Source organism: Cottoperca gobio, chromosome 8, assembly GCF_900634415.1.
Source record: "Cottoperca gobio chromosome 8, fCotGob3.1, whole genome shotgun sequence".
NCBI classification, from domain to species: Eukaryota; Metazoa; Chordata; class Actinopteri; order Perciformes; family Bovichtidae; genus Cottoperca; species Cottoperca gobio.
In genome coordinates this window covers 13,364,406-13,382,703 of record NC_041362.1, presented here as the reverse complement: position 1 = coordinate 13,382,703, position 18,298 = coordinate 13,364,406, and the positions used below count along the sequence as shown (strand labels likewise).

Sequence of the window (18,298 nt, the reverse complement as noted above, 5' to 3'; positions counted from 1 at the left end):
TATCTTTGTGGTTCAAGGCCGCTCAGGAAAACATTACACTAAATTTAGTAAATGATTACATATGTGACAGATGTTATATAGAAGTAGCCTATAGAGAGCGCTTGGGCCTGCATTCAGCTGGTAAAAAAAAGCCATCCCAGTACACACAGCAGACAGCACACAACTCATCAGTATAAGACAAACATAATGTACAATGAACAAATATTTGCCCAAATGAAATGTATTTTTCTATAGTTTTTATTAAACCATGAACAATTTCTTATTTTCAAAATGGGAAGGGAAACACATCAGACATAGTTGTATATGATTGGTGATGATTAAACAAATAATCCAATTTTTATTGGTGCATGAGGTCTCAAGATTTGCATAAACATTTAAAGATTACCGCTCCTAATGTGAACACATACACTTAGACATGAAGACAGCTGCTGTTACACCTAATACAGTATACAATGTATAATAATAATAATCACTTTCAAGACAGACACATATTTTATGGGGAAAAATGCACAAATCAACTCAAGAATTCATACTGATTTATAATTTCAAGTGAGTAAAATGAGTAACAAAAAACACAAAAACAGATACTTTGGTACTTTCAGTGCAAATTTATTAAGTCGACACCTCATTTTTACATTAAAGCATATACAGACAAACCAATCAGCAACACCTTATGTATAACATTGATCATATTAATGAAACTAATTAAAATTAGTATGTGAACACTCATCCAACCATTTATTGATTGTTCTTTGTCTTGTACTGACCACAAGCCCACAAATCCCATTAGGTAGAAGAAACAAAATCAATCAGAACTTTTGAAGGAAAAGGTTAGAGGATTTTGCAACTGGCAGGTTGCCAATTTGAATACAACTGGGGAAATCTAGATGGGAAATACTCTCCCTTCCTGCACTAACAAATGCTGTTAGTGCTCCGACTGTAAATGCTGAGAGTCTATAAGAGATAAATGTGCATCTACATAGATGTGAACATTTTTAAGATTATGCTTTCAGTGAGGTTTGAACAGCAGAACCTCCGCACACACAGCTGCTGGTATCATACCCAAATACCATGTCATGCAGGCAAATGTTGCGGCCTAAGCAGTGATGAGAGCAATACAAAGTGCTTATAGGATTTGTGTCACTTCCTAGAACTGTTGTGGAACTAATTTAAAGGGATATTCCGGATGTTTTGAAGTGGGGTTGTATGAGTCAATTATCCATAGATGGCGGTCGGCACCCCACAGTTTGGAGAAGCAGACAGGAGTTACAGTGCAGAAGCAAAACAATGTACTGCTGTGGACGGACACAGACACCTAAAATAAAGGCCCACTTAAAAGTATTATACACTTAAATCAGTATCAGTTTAAGTGTACGCTATTTAGAATATGTTCAGCCCTTTTCGAGGGGAAACTGAAGCCGTTATCTAAGCTCTCTTCAAATCCACCAGACTCCATTGAAAAAAACTGTCGTTTTATCTCGCAGAGCACATGGGTTGCTGGTTTATCGCTCCATCAACCGGTTAGTTTGTTGATGTTATTGTGTGAGTTTGGCATTTTAAAGGGTTAGTGCAGATTCACCAATAACATATACAACCTAACTGATCGAGGCAGCGGTAGACCAGCAACTCACAGGTTCTGCAAGATAAAATTACTGTCTGGTGGCATTGGCAAGAGCATAGATGGATATAACAGTTTCAGTTCAAAGGGCTGTTTGGCAGCAATGTCAACCATTGAAAAATTCTCTAAATATAGTGTACATTTAAAAAGATTATTTTCTTTATACGTTTTTACATTTTGCTGCTGCCACCGTCCACAACAGTACAGTGCTTAGCTTGCGTAACAATTCCCCTGTGTGTTTCTCCAGGTAATACACCGACTACGGATAAGTAACTCATACAACTTCACTTTAAAAAATCTGAACTATCCCTTTAATAAATGTTCTCTTGTAAGAACTTCCTTTACAGCTACATTATTTCCCCTTTTCCCACAAGTGCCTCATTAGCATCCTTACTAGTTTTTATAGCATTAACATTCATATCACATCTTAAATCTGTTTATTCAGCCAGAAGACAAACATGTTTTATTGCAAAGACTTGGTTGTCTGTTGTTGGCTGCATTTTGATGACAGAAGGATCCAAGTGTTCGTGTTTGTATCATGAATTTTAACAGCCATTTCATGCGTAATTCTCCATCCCTGCCTCATGGCAAAGTACGCCCAGCAGTGATATGACACTTACTGATGTGAACATTTTGGTAAAGGCAGGCTGTTGAGAGCTTCCACCGTCTGCTATCACTTGAAAAACATGTTTGTCCTCCAGCTTCGGCCTGTCCGTGCTCAGCTTCAGTGCACTGCTGGGCTGTGTGGAGAGCTCCAGCACATCTTCATATTCTATTCACATCTAAAGATCAAAGTCAGTCTACACTTTGTCATTTTGATTGCCCGCCCCGTATCACACTTAAGTTAATGTAGTATGCGTTATGTTCAGCGGCTCATTGTGTTTGTTCCTACATGATCACGTTGGGATAATGTGATCCTTTTTAACATTGAATACATTTGCATAATTAGTGCCAATAGAAATAATGTGGTGTGCCACTCAGCAGCATCTTGCATTTTACAGTCTCATGTTTCTTTAAATGGTGAGTCGAATCTTTTTAAATAAAAATGTGCATCCCTTCCTTCTTTTTTTTTTTCCCTTCTCTCCGACAAAAGCAGCAGCTCCGACATGCTCTGAGCCATGTCCTCTTAGCAGACTGCAGCCCAGATTTGCAACCTGCTAGTAGTCACAATGTTTCTGGACATTCATTAGTGGGCATACATACGAGTGTCAAACTAATGAGATGCATATTTGGTTATAACTATTACAACTACGATTATTAGCTTTAAATTAGTGAGGGAAGATTTGCATAATGTCAGGTGCCATGCATCCTCAACGCACAAGCACTCTCAGCACAGAGAGCGCAGCGAGGCTCTTAAGGTTCATCGTGATGTCAGAGTAAAGTCTGTTGTCCTTGGTTACCAGTGAGCTTTCCTCTCTTTGGCAACCAGCTCTAGGAAATGGGAATGATTCGCATAGAGCGGGAAGGACGAGTCAACGTCAACCCACTGGACTTGTCCTGCGTCATCGCCAGCTTGCAGCGGCAGCTCGCTCACACTGTTGCCTACGGTAACAACAAAAATGTCATTGCCCTACAAAAACCCTGTTTGTTGCCACTAGAGAGGAAATATCTCAAGAACTATAACAAGTATTTGACAATTAAGGCGAGACACTAGAGGCAAAAACGTTGTTTTTTCATGCACTGGTCGATGTGGAGAGAAAACATCCAAAATACTCATTCAGGGGTTTATTTTACAAACTTTCTATTTGCATCTGTAGATTTCTCCTAAATTCACCAACAGCTATTAGATAATGCCTAGCTTGCTTATTTAAAAATAACATTTCAGAAAACTTGTAATGCAAAACATAATTGTCTTAATGTAAGAAATCAACTGGGGAAGTTTCATGGTGATATGTATTAGTAAGGAAATCGACCCTATTTTCTTGAAAAGTGTAAGGAATATTAAAATACAGATCTTTAAAAATGTGTTTTCTCCAATTTTTGTCTCATACTGTGAGCCAGATATCTCAACTTAAGTATCACTAAAATACACCAACCAGAGAGGTTTGTTCATAAATCACTCATAGCCTAATTTATATAACATTTTATTCCTAAAAACATGGCAAAAATAGATTAATTTTTTTATGGCCGCAGACATTATTTTATGATTTATGGATTGTCACAAAGAGATGTCCAAAAGTCCCTCTATAAAAACCCTTGACTCTAAAATATCAACAAAATGGAAACAAGAATTTTGATTTGGCTTTATCCAATGTTCAGATTTCTGTTCCAGGAAGTTATGCAAAGTAGCAAATATTTAACAAGATAATGCCTCACACAGATATTTAAACATAACATTTTAGATAACTTGTAATCCTTAAAAATAGTGTCTTAATGTTAGTAATCAACTGGGGAAGGAGGAGGAAATAAATTATTGATTATTGATACCTGAGTCATCATGGAAGTTAACAGCGACTGTCTCCATCCAAGCATTGTCAGTGTTTCTAGGATCATCCACATAGCCTTTAAAAACCTGAAGGAAAAAAAAGAGGATATTTTCATTTAGTTGACTAAAAGATGGCGGTAAACTTGTGAGAGTGGTTGTCCATTTCTAACCTGAAACCCTAGCGATTTGAAAAGTTTGGTAATGCGTTCATTGATCTTTGATCTCTCTGATGGCGGGGCCGCCAACGAGTTCAACGCTTCTTCAGAGAACTCCCGCTGCAGCGTGAGAGAGACCTGCTCCCCTGGGTCGACCATCCCCTACAAAACAAGCACAGTCACACAAATAAACAAGCAAGCCACAGGACCGTGACATCTCACTATTAATATTTTAGTTTGGAAAGGAAACTTAAAAGCCACTAACCCCAGGGACGGCCCACTCCCCACAGTCTTTCCTCTTGATGGCCACAAACTGCATGACCGGCCGCTTGGAGACCGGGTGAGATATCTTGGCTCCTTTGGGATCTACTTTCCATCTGCCAGACAGTGACAACACATCAAGCCATCAGGCATTTATAAAAAGCAGCAAAGTGCACAAAGTTCTAAGTTTTAGAAGAACCTTACATTTATAAATAAAGACAAAGTTACCTGGTGACAATTGGATCTGCAGCATGATTGGGTCCCCATCGTCCCAGCAAACCTCTACCAGTCACCCCTGTGCGTCCATGAGGATTTCTACACGAGTAAAAGGCAAATTTGCAAATGTATTTTTAAGCAGGTAAGAAATAACAAAAAAATGACAAACACAAAACTCTTTAGTAACTTTACTTTTTAGAACAAGCACTCATCCTGACATGTGCATTTAATTAATGTCTTTCACATCAATATTTAAGGTTAATGTAAAGGGTTGCAAATACTAGAGAGAATCATCAGCTCTAAAGGCCCTGTCACACATATTCGTATGACAGAAACGTATGCCGGCGCATACGAAATATCGGCAATAGGTTGATATAAATTAAGGGTAAGTTGTGATCGTTTGAAGGACGCAGACGATACGCCGAACACGGCAGACATACGGCCCTGTCACACAGTTCTGTATGACAGAAACATGCCGGCGTATATGAAAAGTAGCTCAAAATGTGTCAGAGTCCAAATACGTCCAACTTTTCCACAGCGGTGTTGTAGCTGACGTATACATAATGAATACATAACAAATTATTATACGTATGTCAAACATTGATAGCGCATCACTTACTTATTTAAAACGTATCAGAGCGTCTGGCCAACGCAGCTGGAAAAGTGCCATTTGGTTCACGTCATGCTGATGAACGGCTAGAATGTACTCTTGTCGCAGCCTGTCAGCATCCTTCATGCTCTCTGATGCTGGTTGATGTATTCATCAAGACGTGCTGTGAAGAAGTGAGGATGAGCTACTCACAGGGACCCTATATACTATATTCAAACCCCAATAAGCTCCCAAAACGCTAGCTGAACGCTAGCTGTACTGTAGAAACACGTTTAATAAGTTACTCCGTCGTCAGGTATAATCTTAACATAGGGTAGGAATAGGTTATCCACTCGTTATCAATAAGTTGGCTGTAGGGTTCACCGTCAGCCGACGTAGCCTATATCCAACGTACCTACGTAGGTATTTACGTACTATATTTACGTAGGTAAATATTCACGTAGGTAAGTATTCACATACTGTATTTACGTATGTCTAACGTAACTTATGTGTAACGTCTGCATAATTTATGAAGCACATGTCGGATACGTCCGGTCATTTTGAACATGCTCAAAACATCACTTTTACAACAACGCACCCCAGCGTAACACCGCCTGCTCTTAACGAATACTACTTATACCTTATATCAACGTAAACCAGCGTGTTGCCGATATTTTGTATACGCCATATTTTTTTATACGTTATGCATTCGTTGGGTATTCGTCTGATACATTTTGTATAAGTAAGTGATATGCTATCAATAGGTTAGACATGCGTATCTGTATACGTTCACTTTTCCGATCCGATGAAAAGTTGGACGTATTTGGACTCTGACATATTTTCAAATACGCCAGCATACGTTTCTGCCATACGGATATGACAGGGTCTTAAGCAGCTACTGCTAAGTGTGATAGTAACATAAGGAAAGTGTTTGCTACCACATTAGCCACAGAAAAAGATCCAATTATAAACAATGTCTTGTTACTGTGAGCAAAACCAATCATTCACTATTCTTTGTATAACTTACAGTGGCTTTCCCTTTTCCATTTTGTAGGTGCCGCCGAAGCTCGTCCTGTCCACAGCACCATCCACAGTGTTGAACTTTGGAGAGAAAGAGCTGCAAAACAAGCCAAAGTCATCAAAACTGGCTTGAATAAACTCAAGATGATCTTTGAAAATAAACAGCATGTATAACAGTCACACAGCAGCCAAGAAAATAACTACATCTACAATTCATACACTGGAGTCCTAGGTTTATCGAACTTTAAATTACGTGTGTGTTGCTCACCTAATATCAGGATCCGCCCATACTGGTTTCTTTAGTACTGAAGGGTCGTTGTGGCTGACCGGATTATACTGCGGCCAGCTCTGACTCCAGCCCACCTTGTCATCAGGCACGAGGAAGCGCTTGATTTTGGACCCCGGATACTGGGGGCATCTGGACTTGATATGAGGCACTGTTGAGGGTGGCATTGTCCGGACACCGGTCGTGTAGAGGTTACAGTAACTGGTACTGATGGGTCTTACGGTTTGACTGGTCCCGAAGGGGTGAGACGATGAGCAGGAGAGGGCAGACCTGCCGGGTAAGAAATATGAGACATGGAAATCCATTAAGTAATAAGTCCCACTCTGTCTTCCCTGCAGCAGCATAGTCCCAGCACTACTCCACATGCACTCCATGCAGTCCAGGCTCTTTAGCAAATTATGGAAACACCTTCCACTTCAAGTTATAACAGCATGAATCTTCTGTCATAAAGTGACACCACATAAATTCAGGAGAAAACCAAACCCTTAAGTGCTTAATCATATTATGACAACAGGATGATGCATATCCTTTATTTAACCAGCTCAAAGTCTCATTAAGATTACAAATCTCTTTAAAAGATGAGAGGGGATGTTGCCTACAGTAATTATGGTTTAGTTAAGCTATTATTTGATGTGGGTTTTTTTTACATAACATTTCATATTAATATATTAAATGGAAATAAACCAATAATTTTGCTGTTACAGTTACTGTAATATTGACTTCTATCATGGTACTAGCAGCGACCTTGATCGACCTAGCAGCGATCAAGGACAGAAATAAGTACTGCAACACATAGCTATGTCTACTTTCGAATACAAACGGTCCTATAATGTAAGAAAGTCACAGCTTCTAGTTAAATCTTAATAACAAACGTGACTGTAAATACCTAACTCCGGGGGTGCAGACAGTGTAGGGGATTCCGAAGAGAGTGAGCGCTAGACGAATCCTGCCAATCCAGTCTCGCCGCAGGAGGAAATGTTGCATTCCCCGAGACGAATAAACCAATATTCCCAAATGAACTAACACAACATGCATGCAGCACTAAGTAACCAACCAGGAAGTGCACCGCCCGACGTGGTGACGTCAATAAAGGGGAGTGGTTACGGCAGTCGCACTCGTTTCCATGGTGATAAGATTCAAGTATTTATTATCTAACAAACAAATAAAGGTTAAAAAAAATGATGGATTGACACCGATACTCTTTATATTCTTTTGTCTATATATTATTACAGACTTGAAAAATACCTATTTATGTGCACCTGCTTTGTAAATATTTTATTTAAAAAACAAATAAATGCCTCTGTAAATGATTAACAATCTGTTGTCCAATAGGTTAAAAGAGGACAATTCAAAGCGGTTAGTGTCAAGAAAATTAAGCACTAGGATAAACACTATGTAAAACATGTTTATGTGATTTGACAATCTAAATCATTCATAAAAATGTATTATAAAAACTAACCGAATGTGTATAAATGTTGTCAAATGACAAGAAAAACCCATTTTATCAATATCTATTTTGCTGCAATGCTAATTGTGAGTGACTTGGAAACATGCACAGGCCTGTTAGGAGGAAGTCCACAATTATAATAACATATTTTCTCATACATGTATATGAATATGTCTAAAATACAAGGCCGCATAAAACATATTATTATTTACTGTCAACTATAATAATTGTATCCTGTTAATGATAATCATGATATACACGGAAGTCCTTAAACATGTAAACAAAAATCCCTCAACCTAACGTTAGTGGCTGGTATACAGTGATGGATAACCACAAAGAAAATCGATAAAATGACTATTTGATCATAAAGTCTCCTAGTCTTGTCACAACAGGCAGCATGCAACATATTTCGGCACGCCCACTCGTGTCTGCTGCTGCATGTTTATTTTGCAGATTGCGCTTGTTTCGCTGTTATAATGGAGCTGAACGGGCGGAGCCTCAAGCCAATCGACGCGACTCCGCCCAGACAAGTCACCCTAGTAAGCATATCTAACGTACCTGTATTACCGTAGTTTGGCACGAGCATTTACGCTCGGTGCTGAGACCAAATCCGCGCTCGCGCACGAAATCCATTTACACTCCGGTAGTAGAGAGGGCCCTGATCGAGTCGCTTTGCTCCGTCAATCAAACAATCCGCTCGTTTAAAGCCCCGGACACACGTCAAACCGCGCGGAGAGCAGCAGAAGTGCCTCGGTGAAACACAGTGACAGAGCCGGAACGGTTAGGAGAGGAAGAATGGCGGATTCATGTCCAGCCAGCACTGCAGCGGTCGGGGCCGCAGGCTCCAACAGCGCTGCTGCTGCCGGGGCGGCTGGCACGGTTGCGCAGGATGGAGCGCCCGCAGCTGCTGGACCCAAGGCCGCGTCCGAGTCCGTGAAGGGCCAGCTTTTTGATGTGGGCCCCCGCTACACGAACCTGTCTTACATCGGGGAGGGGGCGTACGGAATGGTCTGGTGAGTTGTGCTTGACGTCTCTGTTGGGCCACCGTAGTGTCTAAATCAAAAGTGCTAGCTAACATAAGCTGTTTGTTAGCAAATACTGTTAGCCAGCTAACTGCAGCTATTGTATTCATCAAGCGCTGTCTTGTAAATGTTTAGCGTCGATGTTTGTGTGTAAAGCTGCCGCCCAACATTCATACATTGTTGAGTATGATGTTGTGGTTAGCAGGTTAGCTGACTAGCTACAGGCGTGGCTATGAGCTTTACAGGAAACAAGATTGGGAGTGATTGCGCAGGACGTAGTTTGCTATCTGCTCAGAAATCTTTTGCAGACTGCATTTGACCGCAAATTTGACATAGTTGTCGCTCTTGCCATTTTATACGTCCGGCATCAGCCTCACAACTACATCAATCTCTACTTGAAACCTGATTGCTAAACATTCAGCCTGCAGTAAAGCTGCTGCAGAGGATGCGAGTGGGATTTGTCTGTTGTAGCGAGGCCTTTCCTCGTGTTTATCGCTGTATGTGATCTACAGCCTTGTGTGGACATGTTAAGCAACCCTGTTGCACTTGACATCAATGCCAAGTCATTGCAAGAGGGTGAACAGGATCAGATGTGACAGCACTGCGTGTCAGTGGACAGAGGATGGTAGCATGAGAGCTGGGCCAACACATCCATTTCAACAACATACGCCTTGTAGATAATTTTCAGCAGTGTTATTTTGTTAGTGTCATCATGGGCATGTGGTTTCAACTGTTGCAGCATTTGGTGTTTGTAAATATTGTCAACTCCCACTGGTTGGTACAGTGAAAGAAAACCAATTATAGTTTAATCCCATGATTTTAAAATCGGCTTAAAAACAGTATGTTAATCATTATTCCGGTGTATAGATGTGATTTTAACCAATGTGTACATCACTTGCTGCTTGTTTATGTCACATTATTTCAGCCATTGAAGAAGGTACACAGGCGTGTGAACTTGCCCAGTTTATGCAGTGTTTGTTGTGCAATAAGAAAACACGCTTTTACCAATAGGAAGATGTGATGTAACTGTTGTTCTTGTTGAGGCTGAGTGTGTAGCTTGGATGATTTTTTTCCCCACCAAGGGAAAGTGAATTCAAGGGTCCCAGAAATGCACCATTCACAGTTGTTCTCAGCCTCCATCCACTCTACACCTACACCACACTGACACTGCACCTACACTCAGAAATACACCTACAGTACTTCATTTCACAGCAAAAAAGACGTGTCATGGGTGCATCTTGGCAATGGAGACGGTCTGCAACGCCCTTTTGAAGCTTGGTATTAGCCCAGTTTCTGATAACGTCATTGTGAATAGTACAGTGTGTAACATGAGACTTGTTTTGTGCCTCTTACCACATCCACCCTATCCAGCTCTGCTATGGACAACGTGACAAGCCAGCGCGTAGCCATCAAGAAAATCAGCCCATTTGAGCACCAGACGTACTGCCAGCGCACACTTAGGGAAATCAAGATCCTGCTGCGTTTCCACCATGAGAATATCATCGGCATCAACGACATTCTCAGGGCACGGCAACTTGACAATATGAGGGATGTGTATCCTTTAATGCTTTACAGGAATTGTCTAACTGCATTTGTATGCATGCTGCTTATGCATATGTCACATTTTCCCCAAACTTAGATTGACTCAAAGGATATAAAAAAAACTTCTTCCATCCTTAACTTTTGACAGTTTAAACGCACAATATGTAAAAGAAATTGTAAGAGCGCTAACGTTTGCTCGGCTCGTTTCTCTGATAACTTAAGATCCAGACGTCCGATGACTAAAATCCTCCATCTGGTTTGAATGTATAGTAAAAAACAATATAAATAAATCTGAATTAAAAAGTCAATATATGACGCATGCTCAAAGGGGATACGTCGCCATTGCACTCAGTCAAATTAATGGCACCGTGAAAATATATATATAATATATATATATATATATATATATATATATATATATATATATATATATATATATATATATATATTAATATAATATATATATTAATATAATATATATTAATATAATATATATATTAATATAATATATATTAATATTAATATATATATTAATATATATATATATATATATATTAATATAATATATATATATATATATTAATATAATATAATATTTTGCTCATGTTGCATTCAGGATCCTGTTAAACATACATTTAAAAAAAAAAAAAATGATGTCTAGGCACAAATGTTGAAATTAACATCTATCTGTCTAATTGGATCATTTGAGTGTTTTAACTAGTTTTGATTCTGTTGTCATTTACCCAAATCATTCATGTTATTAGTTTTACAGGTAATTGGTCATAAACCAAGGTATTAGACAAATAAAAATGTTGACCTGATGGGGATGCCAAAGGAAATGTCAGGATTACCAAAGTTATTATAATTCATCCACCAGGACCAGAAACGTCAGTATCAAATAGTCCAACTCCAAAGTGGTGCATCAACCAACAGACATTGCCTTTCCCAGAACTACCCCGCAACTTACCCAAAAAAATGTACGCTGCAATAATATCGCTAAAGTCTGCCAAAGGACATTTCTCACTATTCATGCAGATGTTTTTAGACTCCCCTGTGTGACTGTGTGTCCGATATGTTCATGAGAGACTGACTCTCAAGCCAAACATTTTAGCTGCTAGTGTCTGCTGTGTCACAAAGTTCATGTATGATTTGAGGAACAAAGTTATGACACCAAGATGATTGCGCTTATTTGGCCAACCGGACTAAATTGTGTCTCATTTTTCCCTACAAGATATGGAACTCTTAAAAAAAACATTACAGAAGCTGAAGGTCGAACCAATTGTACGTTTTAACGGGGCGAATATTATACGGTTCAGCAACTCTTGTTTTGATTTTGTTCATAACCTTATGTTGATGAATAATTTAGGACACATTTGAAATCCCTTTCAGAGCAGTCCTTGTGTTTCTCCCGGTGTCAGCCCTCTTTGTTGTCCTCCTTCACCCGTGTTTCCTTCCAGCTACATCGTGCAGACTCTGATGGAGACGGACCTGTACAAGCTGCTGAAGACCCAGAGGCTGAGCAACGACCACGTCTGCTATTTCCTCTACCAGATCCTGCGAGGCCTCAAGTACATTCACTCAGCCAACGTGTTGCACCGTGACCTCAAGCCCTCTAACCTGCTCATCAACACCACCTGCGACCTCAAGGTCAACACACACACACACACACACGCACTGTTGAGGTTTTTGAATATTTATATATATTGGGTGTGAATACATTTGAAAGACTGCGATAATGCACTCTGATATATTTATTTTTAGTCTGTTGAGTAAGTATCATTAGTATCATTAAAATGTGTCATTATATTATTTTGATGCCTTTTTTGTGTTCAATAATCAGTTTGTTCAATAAAACAAGCAATTTGTTGTGTTTTAGAAATGTACTGATATTCCTCAAATCATGCAGCCCGACACAGTGTGTGTAGTTTATGTGAAAATCTGTAAATATGCAATTACATGTTGTACATTTAGTTGTTAAACATTCCCTCTCAAAGTTAGTACATGCTAACTGGTGCATTTTAGGATATTTTCCCAAGCTCACATGTTGCACTTAGTTTTCAGTCGGCTAAAAAATGTTTCCCACAAGAATCATTGTGTTTGTTTAAACTTTGCTACCAGTTGCAAGTTACTGCGCTCAACAAGATTGAAAAAGAATCTCAGGAATGTTGGGTATGGGTGCTGGATTGACCCGAGCCCTTCCCTGCTTGCCATGGCCCTTCACCTACTTAATATTAAATTACTCTGTTGGATTGTGACGTCATAAATATTTCTCTAAAAGCATTGCCTTTCCTAATTTCCTCTTGTCTTTCTGAAGGCATTTTCTATAACATAATTCAGCTCCAGGATGTTTAATGTGTAAAAGGCGTGGCCCTGGCAGCCCTGTATTGTACAGCTTCAGAGTGCACTTGTGAACTATCAGCAGCTCACCATCAATCCCTGGATTAGTTGATCATGTGGGAGGAGTGAAGAACAAAGGCAACTCATGCAAACATTCCTCTCCAGAAAAATTAATAAAATCAAAATCGACCCTTATTACTACAGCTATACTGTGACTTCTCTGTGCATTGTGTACAGTATTACTCTTCTGGAATACTGCCTGGCCCCACATTTCCTGCAATTTTGGTTATTAAATTAAACAAAAACTGAATTTAGAAGATGTCAAAACAGTGCCTCAGGATTAGAAGGTAGAGTAGGAGAAATAAAAGAGAGAAGAATAAAAAAAAATGTGAACTGGTAGAGCCATCTGAAGTGGCTCCTCTAGTTTCAAGAACACCTTAAAGCCTTACCTGTTCTCCGACTTCAAGAGCATGGGGCTTGACTTGGATAGTTATGATGTTTCTGACCTCTGACCCTTCGTGTCATCCTCAGATCTGTGACTTTGGCCTGGCACGGATAGCCGACCCAGAGCACGACCACACAGGTTTCCTGACCGAGTATGTGGCCACACGTTGGTACAGGGCTCCAGAAATCATGCTCAACTCAAAGGTGTGTGTGTGTGTGTGTGTGTGTGTGTGTGTGTGTGTGTGTGTGTGTGTGTGTGTGTGTGTTTCTGAGTTGGTCTGGATGTCTTAAGTTTGTTGACTGCATCTACTAAATGTGTGTGTGTGTGTGTGTGTGTGTCTCAGGGCTACTCCAAGTCCATTGACATCTGGTCAGTGGGCTGCATCCTGGCTGAGATGTTGTCCAACAGGCCCATCTTCCCCGGGAAACATTACCTGGACCAGCTCAACCACATACTGGGTGAGCTTTCAACCAAATATTAACACTATGGAGTTATTTGAAGCACCAAGTACATTCATCAGTCATTTTTATTTGCAGCAAGGGCAGTAGCGAATAAATTCTTTAATAACGTTGGTATTCAAATTCTAAATCGGCATTCGAATCAGCTTTATTTTTAATTTTCTTGCATGTCTATTTATTATGTTTAAACATGTTTTTATGTAACAAAATATTCTGCTTCAATCCATATTTGTTTGCACACAAAGCGAGGCACCCACGAGTTGCATTCATTAAAGAAAGTAGCCATATTGAAATGTGTCCCTCACTCTCCTCTGTGTGTGCAGGTGTCCTTGGCTCTCCATCTCAAGATGATCTGAACTGCATTATCAACATGAAGGCCAGGAGCTACCTGCAGTCCCTGCCTCATAAACCCAGAATCCCCTGGGAAACTCTCTACAAGGCCGACTCAAAAGGTACAGCAACGCACCGCATTACTCATTTGAAAACCTAAAATGTTAGGGGAGAAAATAAGACGTGTATGTTTTCTATCAGTGAACAGTCGGAAGGCCTTTTGTACAAGGTGTGGTCGCTGCCACTGAAAAGTTCCTTTCTGCCTCCTATAAACCTGAATAATATTTATATAACAGGTTTTTAATGTGTAATCCTTTTGTCAGATGATCTGTACAAACTGTTGTGTGGGCGTTATTCGCTCATTTACATTCACAATAAACATGAAGGAGGAATTTCGAGAGCTTAAAAAAAATCAAAAAAACATCCAGTAAGATATTTATCTAAATTATTACAACATATTATGGTGGGATGGTAAGTATCACTCTCAATGTACCTCTAACTTTTATTTCTGTGTTAAAATATATGGTTTTCTTTTAAATATCCTCCAAATATAGTGAATGACAAATTAGTAAATTGTGAAAATATTTTTGATGTTTGTCATTTTTTAAAATCTTTGGTAGTTTTGCTGTCAGTCCAATAAACATTTTGACAGTGAAATAAAATGAATTGCACCGTAAGAGAAGAAAGAAACGGCACAACCTGGTTGAGTGAACTAACTGATGAATCTTAACGCAGCTCTGGATCTGCTGGGCCGCATGTTGACCTTTAACCCCGTGAAGCGCATCAGCGTCGAGGAGGCCCTGGCTCATCCTTACCTGGAGCAGTACTACGATCCCACAGATGAGGTACGCACATCTTTTCAGACCGATGTTATGAATTATTCTAATATTGTGCAGCATGAGGCAATCGGTGATTTGCACAAATGTTGCAGGCAAACCTGTTGTCATTGTTTTCAAACATAATCCAATATTTAATTGTGAGCCGCTTTGTGCCGGGAAGCCTCTTAGCTGTGTTCGGAATGCAATTAGTATCAAGTTCACGCCATGGTTCAGCTCGAGGGGGGGTGAAGAATGTTGCGTCTCAGTTTACGTCGGCGTGGACTGAATCCTCGTCCTGCACTGTTGGAAGTGGTGACTTCACAGGCTATTCCGGTTTTTAAACATGGCTGTTAAATCACTTTACAGTGAAAATTACAGCTTTCATTCACGTAAAACCATGTTTTACATTTCAAATTGTTTTTTGGCACTGTTTGGGATGCATAAAGCCTCAACTTAGCAGCATTAGTCTTTTAAACCTAACTTTTATAAAAACTGCAGCAGCCCCCCAAGTTTAACCCTTTTGTGCTTCACTTTAAAAAGTTGCTCTGAAGTCCTTAGCGGGGGACAAGATGTCTGTGTGACCAAAATGTCTGTTAAAAAGCAGCCATAAAATGATATATAATGGTTTTATTAGAGTTAAATCTTAAATGGCAGTTTGTTTACATAATGTCTCTGTTTTATACAAGGAAACAAAAATTTAAATTTAATTATTTTCTGCATACTAAACGCTAGGATATGTCGATGATTAGCAAACAACATTGATTTAGATGCATTGCAGAGATTACAGCATCTAATGCCTCTACAATAGTAAAAACTCCAATTTTGAAGCGAGGGCTCTGCATTGAACACCTGATACATTATAATGCATGATTTTATGCAGTTATGGCCGTTGGATCACAAATGGCGAGTTTCAATTGGGACATTTTTCACATTTCTGTATTTTGTTTTTACAATTTATTCTAGACTTATTATATGAGCTGAGGTTACATTTCCAAGATAAAAAAAAAAAGATTTATTATGCACTAACGTGTCCCTAATGTCCCTTCCCATGTGTTAATAACTGTCTGCAGCATGTTGCAACAACACACTTCTCATTTTTACCACCAAGACTATTTTTAAAGCTAGATTTTAAGGAAGTGTGTGTCTGTGTGTGTCTGTGTGTGTGTCTGTGTGTGTCTGTGTGTGTCTGTGTGTGTCTGTGTGTGTGTGTGTAGCCGGTCGCAGAGGAGCCCTTCACTTTCTCCATGGAACTGGATGATCTGCCCAAGGAGAAGCTGAAGGAACTGATCTATGAGGAAACCGCTCGTTTCCAGGCCACCTACCAGGGATCCTGAGACTCACAGGTACGTGAAAAAGGACACGGTACCCAAACGCACACGGTCACAGCAACACAAGGTTCTACTGGGATAGGTGGCAAAATGCATGCATGACATTTATTTTCAGGTTTATCTGAATGAAAAGAGGCTAAATTATGTCTTACTTGCCATTTCTTGGCCCGTTTGTATACATGCACGTCTTGCAGCAACAGAAACACACAGAAGAGATTGATTTTTTTAATAAAATAAATCATGGCTGAATTGCATCAATCTCTTTTCAACCTCACCTAAGTGTAGATTTGTGTGAAAAAGCGTAATTTGCTTTGTTTCTCCCTTGTGTGAGACTGTTTTCTTTAAAACTGCAAGAGCTCTGAAATGACTTGTGTTGTGATTTGAGACCACAAGTCAGTGGAGCAAATGGCATTTATGGATTCTTTCAAACCTCAACTGATTCTACCTTAAATATATGTATAACAACAAACTGGTCTTAATGTCGTGCTGCCCTCAGCATGCATAACATCAACGTCTCGTGTCATATCTAGTGAGAGAATGGTCAGGAAAAACAATTGACTGTAGAAATGGAAACGTGTCGAGGAGCCACATGCGATAATATATTATAGTTTCCAGTTAGTGTTTGTCAACAGGATGTCCAAGGCCTGTGAATGCACTGCCATGTAATTAAATGGACTAGATCAGATTTGTTTTTCTGACATAATTATGAAATGAATTGAAATCGGCATTTTATTTCAAATACTAAGGTAATGTTTGCAGAACCATCTCAAAAACCTCAACAAATTTAAGACAAATTGGGGTCTTAGATTTGACCCTAATTCCTGTCAGCGGTGACACCATATATTTTTGAGAAGAGGACCGCACTCGCAACACCATGCAAAGGTGCAAAAAAGCCCAAAAATAACATCTTTCCATAGAGGTTCTGCACAATTGGATCCATAAAGGTGTTTATTTAAACACCGTCTCACTCGCCAACTATTAACTTGGAGGTTAAAACAAAGGTGACATTTAGTACCATAACGATCTATTGCAATGCGTGTACAAAGATCCCTCTTGTTACAGAGCAAATTGTGAGTGGGCCTAAGTGCATTTCTTTTGTCTGTTCTTTTCTTTAGCCCTAAACAGTGACAAAGCCACACAGAGGCTTGGAATAAGAAGACTCCAAACGACACGCTAAAACAAAAAGAAAAATGCATCTTCACGAAACCAACAAAAAAGAGAAAACAAGAAATGAACATTTAACTGCTTATCTTTCCATTTCTACTGCAAGAGAGCTAAGTTTAACTTTTGATTTCTGTGGTTGGGTGGGGTGGTAGGGTCTGTCGTACTCATACTGTTTCAGTTTTGTCCATGTTGGACTCTCCCTCCTCTCTCCTCACATTTTGTTTTCCCGTTTAAAAGTCCCGCCTCATCCTCTCCCATCGACAGTAACTCTCTGTTCCCCTCCTCTCCTGCCTCTGATCTGTCGGTCTGAGCTCTCTCTGTCGCTCCCTCTCATATAAACTACTGTATTAACCAACATCATAACTCTCTTGTCTTGCTCCATGTAAATTACAACCTGGAGAAATCGAGGGCTAAAAGAACGGGGATGCTAATCGGGTGTGTGTGTGTGTGTATATATAAAAATATAAAAGCTTCTTTTCTTTTCTTTTTAAGTGTGCTTGTCGCAGTTTTTGTTTGTACACGGTTGTGTGAGTGTTTTCGGATCAGTCGTATCTGTATGTTTTGGGGTTTATATTGGCAAGTCTTTTTCTTTTTAACACTTGATTTTTTTTGGGACAAACATTCAATGTTTTTACTGGCATGTTGGCAGGTTTATAGATTTCTTGTCTCTTTTTTTTTTCTTTCTCTCCTAAAAAAACAAACAAACAAAAAAATCTGTATGATGTTCATATGAATGCATGCATTCCTGAAATTAACCAAAGTGGCAGAGATATGCAGGAAACTTGGCCGGGGAGCAACTAAGGATTACCCATCGTAGTTTTTGAATCGTACCTTCTA

General features: G+C 39.5%; 2 protein-coding genes across 2 annotated transcripts; one reads left to right on the top strand and one right to left on the bottom strand.

Annotated features, from left to right (window-relative positions):
- Window positions 1-593: 593 nt before the first annotated feature.
- nudt9 (nudix (nucleoside diphosphate linked moiety X)-type motif 9) lies at window positions 594-7,895 on the bottom strand. The gene is made up of 8 exons (XM_029437777.1): window positions 7,457-7,895; window positions 6,553-6,840; window positions 6,292-6,381; window positions 4,688-4,774; window positions 4,464-4,575; window positions 4,214-4,360; window positions 4,046-4,130; window positions 594-3,160 (listed from the first exon to the last, which is right to left on the bottom strand). The coding sequence occupies exons 1-8, from the start codon at window positions 7,603-7,605 to the stop codon at window positions 3,015-3,017; spliced, it is 1,104 nt and encodes a 367-aa protein (XP_029293637.1). The 5' UTR covers window positions 7,606-7,895; the 3' UTR covers window positions 594-3,014.
- Window positions 7,896-8,582: 687 nt separating this feature from the next.
- mapk3 (mitogen-activated protein kinase 3) lies at window positions 8,583-17,952 on the top strand. Its single transcript, XM_029437776.1, has 9 exons — window positions 8,583-9,030; window positions 10,411-10,593; window positions 12,039-12,228; window positions 13,450-13,566; window positions 13,707-13,821; window positions 14,145-14,273; window positions 14,887-14,996; window positions 16,184-16,312; window positions 17,413-17,952. The coding sequence occupies exons 1-8, from the start codon at window positions 8,813-8,815 to the stop codon at window positions 16,301-16,303; spliced, it is 1,182 nt and encodes a 393-aa protein (XP_029293636.1). The 5' UTR covers window positions 8,583-8,812; the 3' UTR covers window positions 16,304-16,312; window positions 17,413-17,952.
- Window positions 17,953-18,298: the final 346 nt, after the last annotated feature.